This window comes from Nematolebias whitei, chromosome 6, assembly GCF_014905685.2.
Source record: "Nematolebias whitei isolate Nwh7 chromosome 6, NemWhi1, whole genome shotgun sequence".
Classification (NCBI taxonomy): domain Eukaryota; kingdom Metazoa; phylum Chordata; class Actinopteri; order Cyprinodontiformes; family Rivulidae; genus Nematolebias; species Nematolebias whitei.
This window is the reverse complement of record NC_056503.1, coordinates 30,491,206-30,510,505: the sequence shown is the minus strand read 5'-3', so window position 1 is coordinate 30,510,505 and position 19,300 is coordinate 30,491,206. Positions and strand designations below refer to the sequence as shown.

At 40.6% G+C, this 19,300-nt stretch overlaps 1 protein-coding gene across 1 annotated transcript; it reads left to right on the top strand.

Moving 5' to 3' along the window:
• Positions 1-7,222: 7,222 nt before the first annotated feature.
• Positions 7,223-15,976, top strand: slc1a5 (solute carrier family 1 member 5). The gene is made up of 8 exons (XM_037677503.1): positions 7,223-7,894; positions 12,263-12,305; positions 12,436-12,504; positions 12,606-12,772; positions 13,052-13,285; positions 13,428-13,622; positions 15,137-15,271; positions 15,380-15,976. Exons 1-8 carry the CDS (start codon positions 7,359-7,361, stop codon positions 15,591-15,593), a joined length of 1,593 nt encoding a protein of 530 aa, XP_037533431.1. The 5' UTR covers positions 7,223-7,358; the 3' UTR covers positions 15,594-15,976.
• The last annotated feature ends 3,324 nt before the right edge of the window (positions 15,977-19,300 follow it).

The following is a 19,300-nucleotide window of genomic DNA, read 5'->3' as shown; positions in this document are numbered from 1 at the left end:
ACATAACTGGTTTGTTCCACTTTGGAGTAAGCTGTTGGGGGAAGAATCAGTTTTGTGTTGTGTGTTTCCTTGACTGATGAAGCCTTCTGGATCGAAGGCGAAACGTTTCAGCACAAAAAAAGAAACTGTCCAGATGACCTGACTGAAAAATGTTGGATTGTATACCTGGATTATTGAGCATGGACGTTGTTAGTAACCACAATGGCTGAGTTATAAATTCTTTAACTGCCGACCACAGCAAGGCCAAATTATAATTTGTTCATTGTGAGTTTATTGCTCTGGATAATAAAATCTGTGGGTCAGGGCCACATTTAAATTTAAAACTATAGTTTAGGAAATGTTATAAATGAAAAATGTCTTACCTGCTCATGACAACTTGACAAACAAACCTCACTTTGGAGAAATTAGAGTTCAGTTTCAACTGGATTGACGAGCTAAGCACTATTTCAAACATACAAGAACAAAATGAATTGCTACAACTTTATAACGACTATAGTCATATTTCATAGCAGTAAATACAAACTCTAGCTCATTACATTCCCATCAATTTTGCAATACATGTACATATTTTTATTATTTATTTATTATACACAATGAATTTGGTTTGGTTTTGGTTTGAATTTGGTTGGCTTTGTGGGTTTTTTTGTTTGAAAATGGCAGGAGCAGCTAGTCATAGCACATCTGACTGGTATGTCATACTATTTCTGTCAGAATAATTGTGTAATGCAAAAAAAAAAAAAGTTTCATATTGTATAATCAAGTTTGTAGCCATAAATAAAGTAGATCTCATCTTCAACAGCTTCCGTTCCAAAAACACGTTTCCAGTATAAACACAACCGTTCATCTCTAAGTGTATAAGAGCACCTGCCCCTTTCAATGGTTAGACTAAACGAACATCTAAAAAATGGGATGATTGTGAGGGTAATCTCCCAAGTTCACCAAGAACAGCTTGATTATTAACACCGCTGTTCAATTCAGTTCAGTTTATTTATATAGCGACAATTCACAATAGAAGTCGTCTCAGGGCACGAAACAGCAAAATTCATACAGCATTCATAAAAATCAGTTAATAACAATATTTATCTAAGGAGCCAACAGATTGCTTCAAGTTTTCACTTTATCAGTCTCAGATGCAATAGTGGAAAGGAAAAACTCTCTGACGATGAAGAAACCTCCAGTAGAACCAGGCTCAGGACAAGCAGCCGTCTGCTTTGACTGGCTGGTTGAGAGGACAGGAAGGAGAAATGAACACACAATGGTAGGTCCAGACCGGAGGCCATGTGATTTTTCACCATGAGGAAAGACAAAAAAAAAAAAAAAACATAAATCACATGTTAAGAAATAATAATTACAAATACAAACCATTCAACTGTATTCATTTGATGGAATGAGGTCAATTTGCCCTCCAGAAGTCCAAGATTATAGCAGCATAGGATAAGGAATAGGTCGGAAAACCAAGCTGACTAACTATAGGATTTATCAAAAAGGAAAGTCTTAAGCCCAGTCTTAAAATTGGACAATGTGTCAGCCTCACAGACAGAAACTGGATGATGGTTTCAAAAGAGAGGAGCCTGATAACTGAAAGATCTTCCTCCCATTCTGCTTTTGGAAACTCTAGGAACCACAAGTAAACCTGCAGTCTGAGAGCGAAGTGCTTTGTCAGGAAGATATGGAACAATAAGATCTGTAATATAAGATGGAGCTGGGTTGTTCAGGGCTTTGTAGGATAGAAGTAAGATTTTGAATTCAATTCTGAATTTTTGCATAAATAAATTTGTATTTGTTTTACATGCTCATATTTCCATCCTTCTGAGCAATACAAGAGTATTGATTATAGTAGTGTCTCACTACTTTGCGGTTTGCTTGTCGCTATATCGCAGTTTTTCAAAATAAGATTGGGCATGACACAATTGGCTGATTGATGGATGAGCCATGGATTGTTTATTTAAAATAAATTATTTTAAATGATTTTGCACCTTGTGTGAAGCCCACAAGTGCAGGGGAAAGCTCCCTCCTGCAGCTGATCAGCTGATCTCCTTCTCTGCTACGCACACATTTCTCCTGCTGCATCCGTTTTGTGAAGGGTTAACTCTTTGCTGTCCAGATGCACCGATCAACTTTTGTCTTCCAACTTAAAATTCAAAGTATGTCACATCGTAAAATCGTCATAATCACCCAAATATAAGTGTTAAAAGTTGTTTTTAAATATTTTAGAACTTCTATGTTCAGTTGTTGAAGTGTAATTGATCAAGAAGTACATTTCTGCTCCGTGCTGCAGAGCTGAAGCTGTGTGTCATCCCTTTGACGTCCTGCTGCTCTTCTCTTCTCTATAATTTAAATTTAAATACTGTAACATTTTAAATAAACAACCCATGCTGCATGGATTGCCTATTTAAAATATTACAGTGTTTAAATTTAAAATGTTTATTTAAGGAGGGAGATTGGGAGTAACAGGTGTGTGATTACAGCCTGGCACCTGTCATGACAAAGTTTACTGAACTTGAACTGAACTTGAACTTGGACTACCGTATCCATACTTGGCGTTTTTTTACTTACCGCGGGTGGGCGTGGTCCCTAACATCCGCGATAAACGAGGAACTACTGTATACCATTCTATGAAAGAGGGAAAACCCCTCTTGATAGTTTTGATGAACCTCAAAAGTGAATAACATGTCTTTTTAGCCTGCTGACTCAAGTGTTGTCTGGTTATTCACAGAGATAATTTTGGAGTTTATCATGTGCCTCGATCTTTGTATCTATGAACTATTTCAACTGCTTCACCTTCAAAGTACCATTTCTCGCGCTTGTTGACCACACCTCCCCTTCTAAACACCATAACTCTTGTTTTGTTGTTTACCTTCATACCATACAATTTACTAAAGTTTTTCAGAACACTGTTTTGCTTCTGTAGTCTGAAAGCAGTGCCAAATCATCTGCAAATAGCAAGAATGCGAGCTCAGTTATGCTGTCATTCTGCATCTTTCAACATAGATTTGTACGCATTTCAAAATAAAACAAAAAGTTTTGGACTAACCATGCAACCCATGTGCCATTGTTGCAGTCAAAAAAAAGTATTTTATACAATCCTCATTTTTAACACACTTTAAATTTAGAATACATTGATTATAAAACTGTGTAGAGTTTGCCTTGAGCCCCATTTTTTTAATTAAAACACAATAGAAAAGCCTATGTTGAACATTATCAAAAGCTTTCATGAATTCCACAAAAACACCATACAAGCTACCTTGTAGCTGTATATATATTTCTGAACAGAAGCTTGAAGAATAAAGATATTATTGATAACTGAATAACCTTTCCTGCACCCTGACTGTTCTTCATACAGCTTGTTGTATTTTCTCTGAAATCAGTCAACCTGTTATTCAATAATTTTATGAATACTTTACTCATTATGTCAAGTAAGGATATTCCTCTATAATGATTTACATCACGCCTGTCCTCACTTTTATACAGTAGACATGTAACTGCTAAACACCAAGATTCTGGGAAATGTCCAGATTCTCAAACCCTATTTTTAAACAACAAAAGATAAGTTTCTGGAATGTGTAAAGATTTACTTTTACAATATGATACCATCTGGACCTGGAGCCTTGCCGTTATGCAAAGAGTAAATCACTAGCCAGAGCTCATCCTGAGTGATGCAACCGTCCAGATCTGGGTCATGGAAAGCAGTGGCCTCATGATTCTCTACTTCTTCAGAGACAGTGATATCGAAGTCATTGTCCACGTTGAAGTTACGGCGCGTCAGCCATGTTCTAAAGTGTTTAAACCACTGACTAGGTGTTATGTCTATCTATCTTCATAGATCTACTGAATCCAACAATGTTCAATCAGGTGATCTGGATGGTTTCTTTTTCCGTTGAGATGTTTTGTCCTTCATCAGCCCAAGGAGCCACAACAAACTGTCCCACAAGCAGCAAACCCACATTGTGGACCAACCAGTTTGATGGTGATAAGATGATTTCTGGGGCCTGCCCTCTCCCCCGTTGACTCCTCTGAGGCAGCCATAGCCAAAGTGGTTCAAAACATCAAAAGCCCATTATCAATTAGTAACGGTACAGCATGGTTCGACTTGACTCAGCACGGCTCCACCTTTCCACTAGCACTTATTCATGGAACCAGCCCCTTTTTCAGTCCCTTTTTCTCTGGGGTTCCAACTGTGCCGTACTGACTTTAAAACGTGACATCAGAACACTGCCGGTCACTGATTGGTCAGAGGATGGAGTCACTGGTTGTTTGAGAAACTTGCACAACAACTCGATCCGCCATTTGCAATAACTCGAACTTGAGAAGGAACTGGACCCATTTTTAAGATTTTAAAAGCAATGGCAACACCGTGGTTTAATGGTGAAGTGCAGGCATTTCATGTACTTGGTGGACGACGACAAAATTCAGAGCGAGCTAGATGGAGCTCCGCCGGTCCCCCCGGTCCTCTCCACTGGAGCCTCGGAGCCCTCTCAGGCCAGAAATGGCGTCATCTCCCCAACTCCGAGCTCCACCGGTCACCGTGGAGGATCCTCTGTGCTGCTGACCCGCAGGAGCACGTGAGGCTAGGGCTTGGGCGGGCCCCGTCCTTGTGGGCTCCGAGCTCCACTGGTCACCACGCAGAGGATCATGCGAGCTGCTGACCCGAGGCTGGGGCTCCGAGCTGAACTCGCCCATTAGAACTGTTACTGAAAGTATAATGGAAACACAACTCATACCGTGCTGAGCCAAGTCGAACCGTGCTATACCGGTACTAATGGTACTAATGGAAAAGAAGCAACAGTTCATGCTCAATAATCCAGGTACAAAATCCAACAAAGTTCAGTCAGGTCATCCGGACTGTTTCTTTTTTTGTTGCAACGTTTCGTTCTTTACCCAAAGAACCTCATCAGTCCGAGGAGCCACAACAAACTGAGTCCCACAAGCAGCACACCCACATAGTGGACCCTTGGGCGCATTGTGGCTCCTCAGACTGATGAAGTCCTTTGGATGAAGGACGAAATGTCTCAACCAAAAAAAGAAACCTTTCAGATGACCTGACTGAACATTGTCGGATTTATTTACCTGGAGCATGAACTTTGATGATAGATGTAGTGAGGTTTCTCATTTGTTGCCACAGTTGTCGAGTACTGCTAAAACTTCCGTCTGATACGACACACCTTTCGTTCTTAACAAATAAATCTGTTTCTTCAGGCGTCTTTTTCAAATCATTTTGCAAATGGAAGTAGCCTTATCGGCTGAGTGGTTACTTCTTCGAAATATATTCAGTACAATATTCTTATTTCCTTTCAAATTTTGACAATCCTTGCCCCACCATGTTGGCTGAGAAACAAAGTTTTAGTTTTTATATAAGACATTTAAGACACTAAATATAGGCAAAGGTCTTTCTTTTGTGAGTTAAGGTATGTGAAAAATGCATATCCACAGCATGTGCACCGACTGCATGCAGTGTGTGTTTTTATAGATGGGGCCGACTCTAGTAAAAAAAACTCTCTTAGCTGACATGTGCCTGCAGATTTAGCCATTGAAGTCGCCCTTTCTCACAGAGAGGTGCTCAGTTTCACAGTGATTCCTTCTAATCATTCCTCAGGCAGAGGCAACAAAGGAGTGAGCTTGATACAACAAACTGGACGCTGTGAGGCCAGCTCTCTACCAGTCTGAGTTCTGGTCCCGCAGGCATTAAAGGTGCCTTTCCCACCAATTTCTATCAGTGAGACCCTTAAAAAAAAGAGGAACTTAAGTTTGTTGTTTGAGTGTAAGATAATCCCAGCAGGACTTGGATCCCTGTGTACAAATGTTAAGATATCAGACTGTAAGCCTCTTGTATTCCAGACAATGACTCTTTAGTTAGCAAAAACCTTGATGAATATAGCAAGACGGTAGCCAGAAATCCATCATCTCAAGGCAAATATAAACCCATAATCCACCTATCCATTCATTCTGGCTTTTTTTTTTTTTTTTAATATAAATTAAAAGACTATCATACTTTAAAAGAGGGTTATCCAGTACTGTGATGCAATGATTGTGTCAGAAGCAGTGCAGCTGTAAAAGAAATGCCTTAAACCCAACTCCACTGTGTTTGGCATATTGTGTGCATTACTCTTTGATGTCCTAACTACAACAAAAAAAATTATAGTTTTTGTTCATTTGGCACTCGAGTGGAGAGCAAATAAACACAGAAGGGAAGGAGGTCGCATCAAAGTCCATTGGCAGTCCATGCAGCTGCAGAAGCAAAGCCTCCACCTCTGTTGCCCTCTGTAATGTGCCCCAGTTACACCGTCACTCTAATAAAAGGGAGTAATCTGGGTGAAGATTAGAGTTGCATATATTCCAGTACATCTGCACTCTTATAACGGTTATTTTTGGGCAAAAATAAATAAATAAATGCCATCACTTAATTTAATCCCACAATTCATTTATTGCATTTTATTTTAAATTGATGTGATTGATGTTTTTCTGGCTGCTTTGCCTAAAACTTTTCTAAAACACAGCTGCATTATTTGAATAGTTCTCAAGGGAATAGATTACTCTTGTATGATGCAATAGATGTCACTTGTTTCAGGTTTATTACATGTCTCGTAAAGTGCGTTAATATCAAAATATATTGGCATATAGCTGTAGAGTTTAACTGGAAAACACAACTCATTTTTCATAGTTTTCTTTACAAATCACATTTTATCACATGTTGAAGTAGGCCATATGATGATTTATTAAAACTTTTATAGTGGCAATTCTTGCTGGATTTCTTTTTTTTTTTTTTTTTACTTGAAACTGTAAAATACAACACATAAAATATTCTCCTGTTTCCTAAAATCATGACTTTCAGAAACCTTTATAGGCTGATAATAGTTCAATTTTATGTCTGACACTTATTTTCTCCTTGTCTATTTTATCAAAAGTACTTTTTGATTGAATTGTTTCTACTGCAATTTTTTTTTTAGTAAAGTGACGCCATACATGAACAGAAAATCCCACAGACTGACAACAGTATAATAACCATGGAAACCAACCAAACATTTCCTTAAAATTTATTGTAATGTATGAATCGGAACATTTGATCCGTGACACGGACACAGTTCCCTTTCCTGTCTGTCGAGTTTAAGCTCTCAAGCCCCACCCCTCCCCTCCCATCTAATACGTCATTACGCTAGTTCCGCCACATGGGGCGGAGCTAAATGTGCCGGTATAAAAGTACACCGCCACGCGGAAAAGTGACTTTCTAAACTTAAGTATTCTTATATTAGCTTTTCTTCGTCTTTTAAAACCTCGTAAATTATTAGCTTTACCCCCGCTTCACTTACAGAAGTTGTTAAACGTTTTCTACTGTTAATATAAGTTTAGCGTAACTTTTAAATATGGCTGAGAAGATAGACATTGACGACATGAAGGCAGCCAACGGAGAGGCTCACTACGACGAGCCCATGGCCAACGGACTCGACGGCCACAAGAAGACCGGCCCGGAGCCGCTGTCCGCCCGGTTGCTCAGAATCGTCCGGGCCAACCTGTTGGTCATCCTCACCGTGGCCGGGGTCGTGGTCGGCGTGTTCATTGGACTCGGCGTGCGCAACGTGGGGCTGACGAAAACCCAGGAAATTTACGTGGGTTTCCCGGGCGAGATCCTCATCCGGCTCCTGAAGATGATCATCATCCCCCTGGTCGTGTGCAGCCTGGTGTCCGGCGCGGCCAGCATCGACCCCAAAGCCCTGGGGAAGCTCGGCGGGTGGGCCATGCTCTTCTTTCTCGTCACCACACTCATCGCGTCGTCCATCGGGGTCGTGATGGCGTTCATCATCAAGCCGGGGGCCGTGGACAACCCCACGGCTTTAATAGACTTGGATGATAGCGTGCCGGCGCATAAAGAAATCATAGACTCCTTCCTGGACTTGATAAGGTGAGTGAAACAGACCCCCAACTTTTCCTTTTCCACCTCCTTCAAGGCGACAAATGCGCTTTAACCGCCGTTACACGTGGCGCCATTTTTAACCCGAGTAATGTCAACACGCTGTTGCATCAGCTGCTGCTCCTCACCAGGTCTGAGCTGAGGAACCGGCTGGAGCTGCCTCTGTTACACACTTCATGCCTTCAGTTTAGTCTCTCAACACGTGTGTGAGGCCGTTCAAGAAGTAGTGAACATCTTCCTGACACACACTTGTTTTAGTGTTTGGCTTCATAGCGTTGATGTGAGGATTTCCGTTTAACGCTGCCAGATTTGTTCTGTTCTGTACTGATCATTTCCAGTCACGCAAAGAAATCAAGTTCACGTTTCTGTTGTACAAACTTAACTGAGACAGTTTTGGACCAAATATATATTTATATTTACCCCAACAGAACCATTTCTTTGTTTATTTTAACTAAATGTCAGTACACAGAGCTGTGATGCACGATATTGGATTTTTGGCCGATATCCGATGTTAACTTATTTTGCCGATACCAATACCGATATTTATATATATTTTTTCCTAGACCTACTCACAGAGACTACACAGCTTTCTCTGTTGTGGCATTAAATTACTACATTATTCTGCATGGTCTTTGCCAGTTTGTCCTGATACCAAATGCAGATGCCAAAAAGGGAGCTGAAAATGATGTAACACTTCAACTTGGATTATGTTTAATGTCAAATTTATTCATGATATTTACTCTCTCTAACACAATGACAACACTCGAACAGTGCAAATTTGTAAATTTTCACAAATCTAAATTCAACCTGTTCACAAGTGAAAAGTGCATGAGTAGTAGTGCATTAATAGATATTCTTTGACAGTTTCTTAATTTTAAAAATGAACTTAAAACGGAAGCCTTTTAGATTGGTTAGGGATGCACGATATTATCGGCATTATATTGGTATCGGCTGATATTGGCGATAAGGTTAAATATTGGACATCGGCCATTCCATAAATAAAAAAAAACCCTCACCAATCATAACAAAGGTTCCCAATCTTTATAGCTTCCAATGCACAAAGTAAGAGTGGGCAGAGGGTTGTCCCAAATGTGACCTGTTGAATATAAAAAATTATAATACTATTAATAAAAGGGCAAAATAATACAATAAAGCCTTAACATATAATCCATCCATGATCTTTACCCACTTCTTATTTTTCGGATCACTGGTGTCCATGTCCAGCCATCACTGTGAGAGGTGGAGGACACTCTGGACAAGTCCCTCAGATAATGCATAAAAAAAATTAATGATGATTAAAAATGAGGCAACACCTGCTCACAACAGTCATGGTGTTAAAACGCATATGTAAATAGTTTGTCTGTTTATTTGAAAACAATCTTGTGACTTCACATTCAAACAGCCCTCCCATTTTGTCACGTCTCGTCATTTTTGCACATTTTTTGTTTTAATAAGTAGAGTTGGACGCGCAACAGCTAAGATGTACAAAATATCTAGTGGATTGTCTTTTCAAGGTTCTTTATTGTCATTTGCATCACCCCATGTGGTACATGAGGTGGAACGAAATTGTGTAGTCAAGGTCCCAGTTGCACCCAAAAATATAAAGTATAAAAAGAAACGGTATACAAGGATCTAGATATACGCTAAACTCTAATACTTTAAAATAATACAGTATATTAAACAGCAGCCTGAACATGAGTCTGTAGTGAGCAGATGGTATAATACACTTTTCTCGATATTACAATGTGACGCACTAAACAAAGGAGCGATTTAAACCTGTAGCACGACTTGACGTGTTTTCCTCAGATCTTTTCATGAGATCCGAGTGCTGTTCAGATTATTACTGATATTTATTAAGGCATGCTGCAAAACCAGAGCTGCAAGCTGCAACACAGTTGCCTGAATAAAAAAAAACTGATCTGCACATTTACAGTCCTGGGGAAAAAAGTAAACACACCCTCATTGAATTGTAAGGTTTTCAGTGTCAGAACATGTACAATCTGCCCTGTGTATGGACTTTTTACCCTAAAATCAATTTATTGTCCCACGTTTTAAAGTAGTTGCTTCAACGCGTCACAGGAACCGCCGTGTTTTCAAGATAAAGAACAAAAGCCGGAGCAGTTTTTATCTTGTGTTGGACACAAGACGCGCGCACACACGTGTTTCCAAATGATCGTCAACACTGCAGGCCTCTCATTAGCGCTCGCTTGAATGTGGTTTGGTGAGCTCGGCGGGGAAGATGCTGGGTGGATCTGAGCTGTTCGTCCAAGCGTAAAAACTAGTTGTTGGCAGACCCGAGCTCGGTTTAATGAGCGCCTGTCGTGTAAAACTGACCACATGTCAGGTCAGGTAGACACAGACGGGTTTCACTCTGTTTGCAGCCACTTCAACACATCCTTGTTGACTTTTCTTATCTCCTGTGTGTTCTTTTCCCATTTGCAACTAATGTCAACATTCCCAGTTGATGTCCAGCTGTGACGGGTCACCTGTCGGTGTACGGAAAACTTTATCTTCTCTACAAAAAAGGTTAAATCGTGTCATCTGGACGTTTTTTTTTTTTTTTTTTAAGTGAGAAACGTTTCGTCCCCCACCCAGAGGACTTTGTGAGTCTACGGTCTGTCAACCTGATCGTCCAACTAGCCAACCTCCTGTTGGAGTCTCAGAAGTAGGCTTTTAACACATCCAAAACAACCAATCATCATGTACAACAATCAAATGCTTTAAGCCAGATGGTCAACTAGCTACTCACAGAAACAGCCTGAGGACAATCAAGGTCAAAGTGGTTCTAAAACTATTACAGTGACGCACAACCACAACCATTTTTCTGAACCATTTTGCCCTCAGGCTGTTTCTGTGAGTAGCAAGTTGCCCATCTGGCTTAAAACATTTTCATTATTGTACATGATGATTGGTTGTTTTGGATGTGTTCAAAGCCTACTTCTGTGATTCCAACAGGAGGTTGGCTTGAAACACAGCAGCGAAGGCTACCTATAGGACAGATTGTGTTGGCAGGCCGCAGACTGAAGAAGTCTTCTGGATGGGGGGAGAAACGTTTCTCACTTAAACTGGTCCAGATGACACGATTTATAACATTTTTTGTTTCTATCTGGATGAGTATCAGCTTTGTTCCTATGGTACCCTTTCAAGTAAAAAGAGTGTTATCATTTTTTCACTATTTTTTTAAACATTTTTAAAGAACGTAAGTTTGGTCTTGATTACAATATGTATATGTTGTTTATCATTCGTTCATCTTTCCCACTGGTCACATGTCTTCCAATGTTTTGACTGTATACCTGTGGTATTTTACGTTGCCCTGGGGCAGGTGTTGTTGCCGGATCCAAGAGGTGACAATACTCTGAAAAGACGTCATAGGAGCTAAATACGAAAAAAATCAAGAAGACACACCCTCTGAATGGCATGTGACCGTGCTGTATGTGTGTGTGTCAGTTGTTGGCACGACAATGACGCTATTCAGCTTTACTTCCTTTATATAGTTAACGTACTTCATAATCTCAAAATGTTTTATGGCCTTGAAACAGGACATTTTCACTGGTACAAAGAAAATGGCAGCAGCTGAGATGGATTCGTTGGAAACTAAGGATTTAGGAGTTCATTAAGTCCGAGTTTCATAACCGTCACCGTGCCAAAAATAATAGTAGCCACAGCAACAAGGAAGTGGAAGTATTCAGGTGTGAGCTCAGTTTCAAGCTCTGAAATGTCTCTGTTCATGTTTCCAAATATTCTCGAGTCTTCTAGTATTTGAAGCAGCCTCCTAAAATTGACCACTGTCTGGGAGGGAAAATGAACTTTTTAATTCAAACCGTTAAAGAAAACGTGAATCTTAGTGGAAGCTTAAACCCCGTGTCCTTGAGTTCGTCAGTATTGGTCTTCGTGGTGGGGTACCAGCGCCTCGTCACGAGGTTTGAGCCCGATTGTTTGTGTCGATCGGCTGTAAAGAGCTTGTTAAGTTAAAGCCTTATTGCTCTAAATCTTGCAGGCAGCCAAGCACAGACGTATTAACTGAGCTGGGTTTGTGAGTTCTTGAGGGGGGCTTAGTTTATATGCAGTCAGACTGAATGCATGTAGCAACTTGTGAGCGTTATAACCCCGTCACATGACGCCGAGGGTACAGAGGAGAAAGAGGGATTAATGGTTCTTATTTTTTTAGCTAGTTCCACACGATCCATGTGATTCACTTTGTTTAAAGTAGTTAAAGTAAAATAAACTGTTGTGCTGTTTTCTTGCACTCCTGTTTTAAGTATAAATGTTAAGATTGTTCATGAGTTCTGCTTACCGTTACAGCAAAATCTGATCTACAACGCAATATGTTTTTTACATTTTCTTTTTTTCAATTTACAGAAATATCTTTCCTTCCAACCTGGTGTCTGCTGCCTTTCAGTCTGTGAGTATTTGATCTTGTTTATATCGATTTGCGGAGTCCATGAATGACATTATATAACAAGTATGGCTCGATAAGCTGATTGGGAACTTATTAGTGGTTCTTAACAAATAAAACCTTTTTTTCCAACCAGTATGCAACCTCCTACAAGCTGATAAAAAGGAATGGCACAGATGGAAACCCAAATATCACAGTGGAGAAGGTGAGGAACAACTCCTATTTTATTTATTTATTTATTTTTTTGCTTATGGTGGATTATAAATGCACGACAGATTTTTAAAGCTCCTTATTTCTGGTGGGCAGGTGCCCATTGGATCAGACCAAGACGGCATGAACATTCTCGGCCTGGTGGTGTTTGCTATCGTGTTTGGTGTGGCTTTGAGGAAGCTGGGCGAGGAAGGAGAGATCCTGATCAAGTTCTTCAACTCCTTCAACGAGGCCACCATGGTGCTGGTCTCCTGGATCATGTGGTAAGGAGGGTTGCGTGTTAATGTTGCGCTAAACTGTGGCAAACGACAACATTGAGCGAAACGCTACAGCAAAACCAAGAACACAAATAAATTTACACCAAGAACTTGCAATAAAAGCCCAAATTAATGTCTCGATCATCTTTTTTGTCATGCTCGTTCAGAAATATTTCACAAAGCCGCGGATCTGAGTTGGTTAAGCCTGTTAAGTGAGAGCCTTTTCCTTTGTGCTGTGTTCCCGTAACCTGATCTACAGCACTGTTTTGTTCCTCCTGTCTGCAGGTATGCCCCTCTGGGTATCATGTTCCTCGTCGCTGGCAAGATTGTGGAGATGAATGACGTTGGCACGCTGTTTGCCAGTCTGGGCAAATATATAGCCTGCTGTATGGTTGGTCACGCAATCCACGGTTTCCTCGTGCTGCCGGGCATCTACTTTATCTTCACGAGGAAGAACCCTTACAACTTCCTCTGGGGGATATTCGCAGCTTTGGCTACAGCTTTCGGAACAAGCTCCAGGTATTCAAATCCCCCTAAAATAAAAAAAAAACACGCTTGTTTGCTCAGTCTGGTTAACGGAGCTTCTCCAGGCGAAAACGCTTGTTTCCTCACATACCTTCTGCTCTCCAACACTCGCCCACCCCTGTTTCCTGCTCCTCAGCTCTGCCACGCTGCCCCTCATGATGAAGTGCGTGGAGGAAAAAAACGGCGTGTCCAAGCACATCAGCCGCTTTATCCTGCCCATCGGCGCAACCGTCAACATGGATGGAGCCGCCCTCTTTCAGTGCGTGGCTGCTGTTTTCATCGCTCAGCTGAACAACATGAGCCTCAACTTCATCCAAGTCATCACAATCCTGTGAGTCAAAGCTCGTCTTCGGTGACACTCGCACTGAAATGTGTAGGACTTTCCTGCCTCTTTTATCTGTGACCTTAAATGTTAAAACGACTGGTACAAATGCTATAAGTGCTAATTATCTGAGGAAGTGGTTTAATTTTTTACGTTTTCAAGGTTTAAAAAGTGGCTTCGAAACTCAAGTTGGATTCGTTTTACTAAGAGTTTGCTTTTTTTTTTTTTTTTTTTTTTAGAAAAATGTTTTTAAAAGTGCAACAATAAAACGTTGGTTTATCATCTTAAATCTGAACTGAACAAGGGATTTAAATAGACTCAAACTTCACACTCATTCTGCAGAAGACGATGTTACTGCAAGTTTAGTACTCCCAGATGAAATGTATACATCTAGTCCAATTCAGTCCTTGTTGTAAGTTCAAAGCATCTCTGATAAACTCCCAGTTTATGAACTGGCTCACGGTCTGTACAGCAGTCCTTCGTTTATCGCGGGGGTTATGTTCCAGACCCAAGTGAAAATCCGCGAAGTAGGAATGCTATATTTATTTTAGTATTTATATACTTTAAGGCTTTATTAACCCTTCCCGCACTCTTGTAGTGTTCTAAACTCTTAATCCTACGTCATTTTAACAACTTTCGTATATGTACTGTACAGTACTGTCAATTTTACTCACCAGCTCTGCAGAACACAGTGGCAGTCTGGCTCAGTTCTGGTTCAGCAGACCTGCCCTGCTGGTTTTGGTCTGGTTCTGTTCAGCTCTCTGCAGCCCTTGAACACCAAAACACGTTTTGAGGGAGCCGGACCTTCGGATGCCAGCACAGGACAACGCGGTGGTCCCAATTTGAGTCTAAATCCAGATGGGGGGGGGGGGGGGGTTTCTGGAGATAACGCAGGACCTCTGGGCGGTGCCTCCCTGCTCAGGAGGTCTAGTGGACCAGCGGGTGACACTGACCAATTGATTGACCAATGAGTATGGAGGTCCAGTCCGGTTTCAGTCGGTGCTGTGTGACTCTCTGCATCCACTGAGCGCCCACGTCACTGTATGAATAAGGACCGAACATTTTCGAATCGGATCAAAACTTTCCCTCCATTTCAGCAGAAGGCAACAGGGCTTCTGGGTGGTGCACTGTTGGCTTATGGGAAATTTAGTCATTTTGAGTGGCGAACGGCGACACCTATCTGAAGTACATTTCTTTTAACTCTTTCCAGTGTCCCGCCCTGTCCCAATCACGTAAAGTTGACAATTGTGTCATTTACAATCTTTTTTTTTTTTTTTTCCTCGTGTACAATTTTACTTTGAAAAACCGCGAAAGAGCCAGTTCGCAAAAGTCGACCCACGAAGTAGCGAGTGTGAAGGTGAAATGATCACTCTGTACTAATAAACACTTTTTGTGAAAGCTGCTCAAAATTCCCTTTAAAACATGAAACGTGTTTGAATTTGTCTTCAGTAGGATAGAAACCCTGTTTTATTTGTACATTTCTGTGCACTACTGTGACACTGTCCCATGTGTGTGTGTGTTAGTGTGACAGCTACAGCGTCCAGTGTGGGAGCGGCCGGTATCCCTGCAGGGGGGGTGCTCACTCTGGCTATTATCCTGGAAGCAATAGGACTCCCAACCAAAGACATCTCTCTAATCCTTGCCGTTGACTGGATTGTGTGAGTACACAGAAACATTCACAACAACTCGGTGTGGCAAAACGTATCGCTCTGAAGTGCACCTTTTATTCAAAACATCTTTTTTTTTGTTTGTTTCATCTCCTTCAGAGATCGTACCTGCACGGTGCTGAACGTGGAGGGCGACGCGTTTGGAGCTGGACTCCTGCAGCACTTTGTGGACCGCAATCTGAAGCACGACGGCGGAGCCGAGCTGAGCGAGGTCAGGATGGACGGGGTTCTGTCTGCCGCCACCCCCGAGTCCTCGCCGCTCATAGATAAACGAGCTGTCAAGACGTCCAGTGAGAGAGAATCTGCTATGTAATCCTGCTGCTGACGTTCTCAGGGTCACTCCGGACTAGTCTGACACTTCTGTATGCTGAAACCTAAAGTTCAAACCCCCGTTACGCAGATTTTTCTTTTTTTTTCTTTTCTTGTCCTGCCGTGGAGAAAAGAGTGCAAGGAGTGAGGAAGGACTCTACGCTGCAGAAGAACCTCTCTAACCTCAGCACTGTGTACAAAGTGATTCTTGTTAGGAGCACATTGGTCTACATTAGACAGATTTCTGTGCGTTTGATTGGCCAACTTTAAAGTCAGAATGTCTGTGACATCGTTGAGTACATCTATATCAGATGATGCTTTATACACCCACAGGAGCTACACCAGTGATCTTCAAGATGCAATCAGTCATTAAGTTAAAAAAAAAAAGACATAAATGTAAGAGTTGGTCTGATTGCTTTTAAAACATTGTCAAATCTCATTTGTGTCACTGAGTGCTTCCCTTTTCGTAAGCGTGGACATTTCTGACTTTAAAAGTGAACGAGAGCCCCCATGGAAGCGTCTTCTCCTCAGTCTGTCATTTTCCACGGTCAAAGTTCGTAACCTGTTACTTTAAATGTGTCGACCTTCGTTTGATTTGTACGAAGTGCTGTCATCTTGTGAAATGTAGGCAAGAAGGATCTCCAAATGGGGCTAGGAGGAGAATTGTACTTCTCTTAACAGGAGCATAGCCACTTTCCAACAGGCTTCATTAAGTGATATATTCAGAATAATTGTATTTTATATAAATCGTCAAATATAATCCGTTAGGGATGGTAACCTATGCCAATCAAGATACAAAAGCTTTAATTTAGAACAGAGATGTGATTTATGGATTTTTTTTTTTCTTCTGCATCTGTAAAGTCAATTTTTATACATTTGTAAAGGCTCTGTGCCTTTTCCTAATCTGAAATGTGACCAAAACCTTGACCAATCATTTAAATGTTTTTTTTTTCATAATTACTGCTTTCAGTCAATAATGGTAAAGTAGCTGAGTGCGAGCACAGATTATTCTTTAAGAGGGGGAAACGGAGTTCAGACTACGTCCAATCCTGATTTAATTTATTAGTATAAATTGCACTTTTTTTTTTTTTTTTTTTTGCTAGCTCATCGTTTAATTGCCGCATAAGAACCAAAGGTACACCATCAGATTATTTTGCCTGCACAAAATTAAACCATAGAGAACCATTTAGTTGTGTTGGTTTGCACATTTGTAGCTGTTTGATGTACACGTTGTAAATCCCACCGCTACAAAAACAAAGATCAAATTCACCTTTGTGCCTTACCCCTGCATGAAAATGGCCATAATGTATAGAAAAAAGCACAAATGTTAGTTTCTTTTTATTGTTCAGGGGGAGTGTGTGTGAAAGCTTCGATGGAATATTTCTGATTATGCAAAACAAACGGTTCTTTAATCGTCGTTTCCGTGCCGAGAGTAGTTCTTATATTCCAAAAGACATCAGGTGGAATTATAGCCTTATCGTTACTTTTATGAATAATTGTGACATATTTCTGCCTTTTTCTGATGGACTCTTCTTCAAAAGCTTTGAAATCCTCAGAGACCAAAAACTAAAAGAGGCGAATGAAGGAGACGACTGAACTCTTGAGGTCCTCCACCAACATTTTCTTTATATTTAATAAATTAATGCCCTGGATTTTGTACGAGCTGTTGCTTCTGCTCCAGCGTTTTCTCAAAGTATAAATAGGTTTTAAAGCACAGACCGTCTGATGGTGCAACACGTGATGTGAATACTGTACATGTCACGCTCGTGTCACGTTGCCTTCCACTGCGCGCGTCTTTGAACTTTTAATGCGTGAAGTTTTGTGAGAGGATTCAAGATGTTTTCGAGTCTGTAGACGTGAGGCCTCGTAATGTTTGAATTGTTTATTTCTAATCAAAATCCAAAGAAGTTCGTGGCCGTTAATTACTCCAAATCACTCCTTTCGGCTGACTGGATGGCGCTAGACTGTTTTTTTGTTTTTGGTGCATTTGTTGTGCACACTGAACTGTAAAATACTTGTTTTCTGTCCCGTATTTAAAAGGAAAGGACTTCTTGAATACCATGTTTTCGTTTGCCATTTACAGACTCGTGCAGTTTCGTCAATGTTTGCTTCATGTCATGCAGAATTACCAAGAGTTGTCTCAGAAGGTGCTGTTGCATTACTATTTCCGACTCAAGGTTGCAAAAACGTCCTTTCTGAAATCTTAAACCAGGTGGAAGAGTCGGTCCTGTGAACCGTTTTACGTGTGATTGTGGTGGCTGCAGTGAGTTTGTTCCAGTGAGGCTGTAATTTAAAAGTATAAACTGGGTTTGCAATAAAACTCTTTTTTTTTTTTTTTATGCTTGTGTCTTTTTAAACTTGCAAATTTGAGCAAAAGGAACATTATGGTTACATCAGCGCACAGCCTCTGGTTTGCAGAGATGCTCCATCTGCACACACCGTTAGGCAGTCATGGTAAAAGATTTAAATTAAATTAGTTAAATTCATCTCTGGATAAATGATGACACATTACACATCCAGCTATAGAGAAGAAGACAAACAGCTGCCTGGTCCTGCTAGTAAATTCTGTGTTGAGAATTACAGTACTGTTTGTGCTGGGGTTTATTCATTTTTCTAAAATGCTTCACGAACCATCAGACAAACTCAAGAAATATTGAATAGAAGAACATGACACCTGATTAACTTTTACATGAATCCAATTTAAGGTGTTCAAAACATAGTTCATGCTCAATAATCCAGGTAAAAATTCCCAACAAAGTTCATTCAGGTCGTCTGGACATTTTGTTTTTGTTGGGACGTTTCATCCAAAGGACGTTTGATGTTTTGAACCACTTTGGCTATGGCTGCTTCAGAGGAGTCGACGGGGAAGAGGGCGGGCCTCAGAAACCATCTTATCACCATCAAACTGGTTGGTCCACTATGGGAGTGCGCTGCTTGTGAAGACTGAGTTTGTTGTGGCTCCTCAGACTGATGAAGTCCTTTGGATGAAGGATGAAACGTCTCAACAACAAAAGAAACAGTCCAGAGGACCTGACTGAACTTTGTTCCCCCCGAGAAATTTGATTAAAGTAGATGTAATTTCCAGCATTCTGGTGTATTTTACAAACGTTTATTACCGTATAGATTAACATGAAACAAAACTCTGTTATTGTTACAGTTGCTGACGTGCCTACTGGATTGATTGACAGGCGGCGGGACTCATACAAAGAAAATCATAGATTGTATTGGCCCGCTTGAGACCGTCATCATTTATTCCATATTTATTCAATATTTTGGTGAATCTAAAGTTTGAGAACTGTTTCCTTACACAATCCTAATGATTTCTTTATTTTTCAGGGGTGCTGAGTTTAAATTTAGAGGCTCAAATCACCACTGAAACCAGTTCATATTTACAATTTACTTTTAAACGCTTTGTGTTCTATCAAAGGAAAATTTTATTCAGTGGCAGGAAGCTGCCGAGGGATGGTAGGAAGTCTGTTAAAATGAAATAAAAAAATAAATTTAAATTATTTAAAAAATACATACATTATCTACTGTGTAATCTGTGTAGTTAAATTATGGTAGTCAGGCCGACTAACAATGAAGTCAATGAGTGTAAGCACATTGATTCTTCAAAGGAAATTTTAATATGACAACTTGGCGGGTCAACTTTGGCCCATGGGCCCCACTTTGGGCACCCCTGCTCTAGAGCAATGTGGATATCCTAACTGG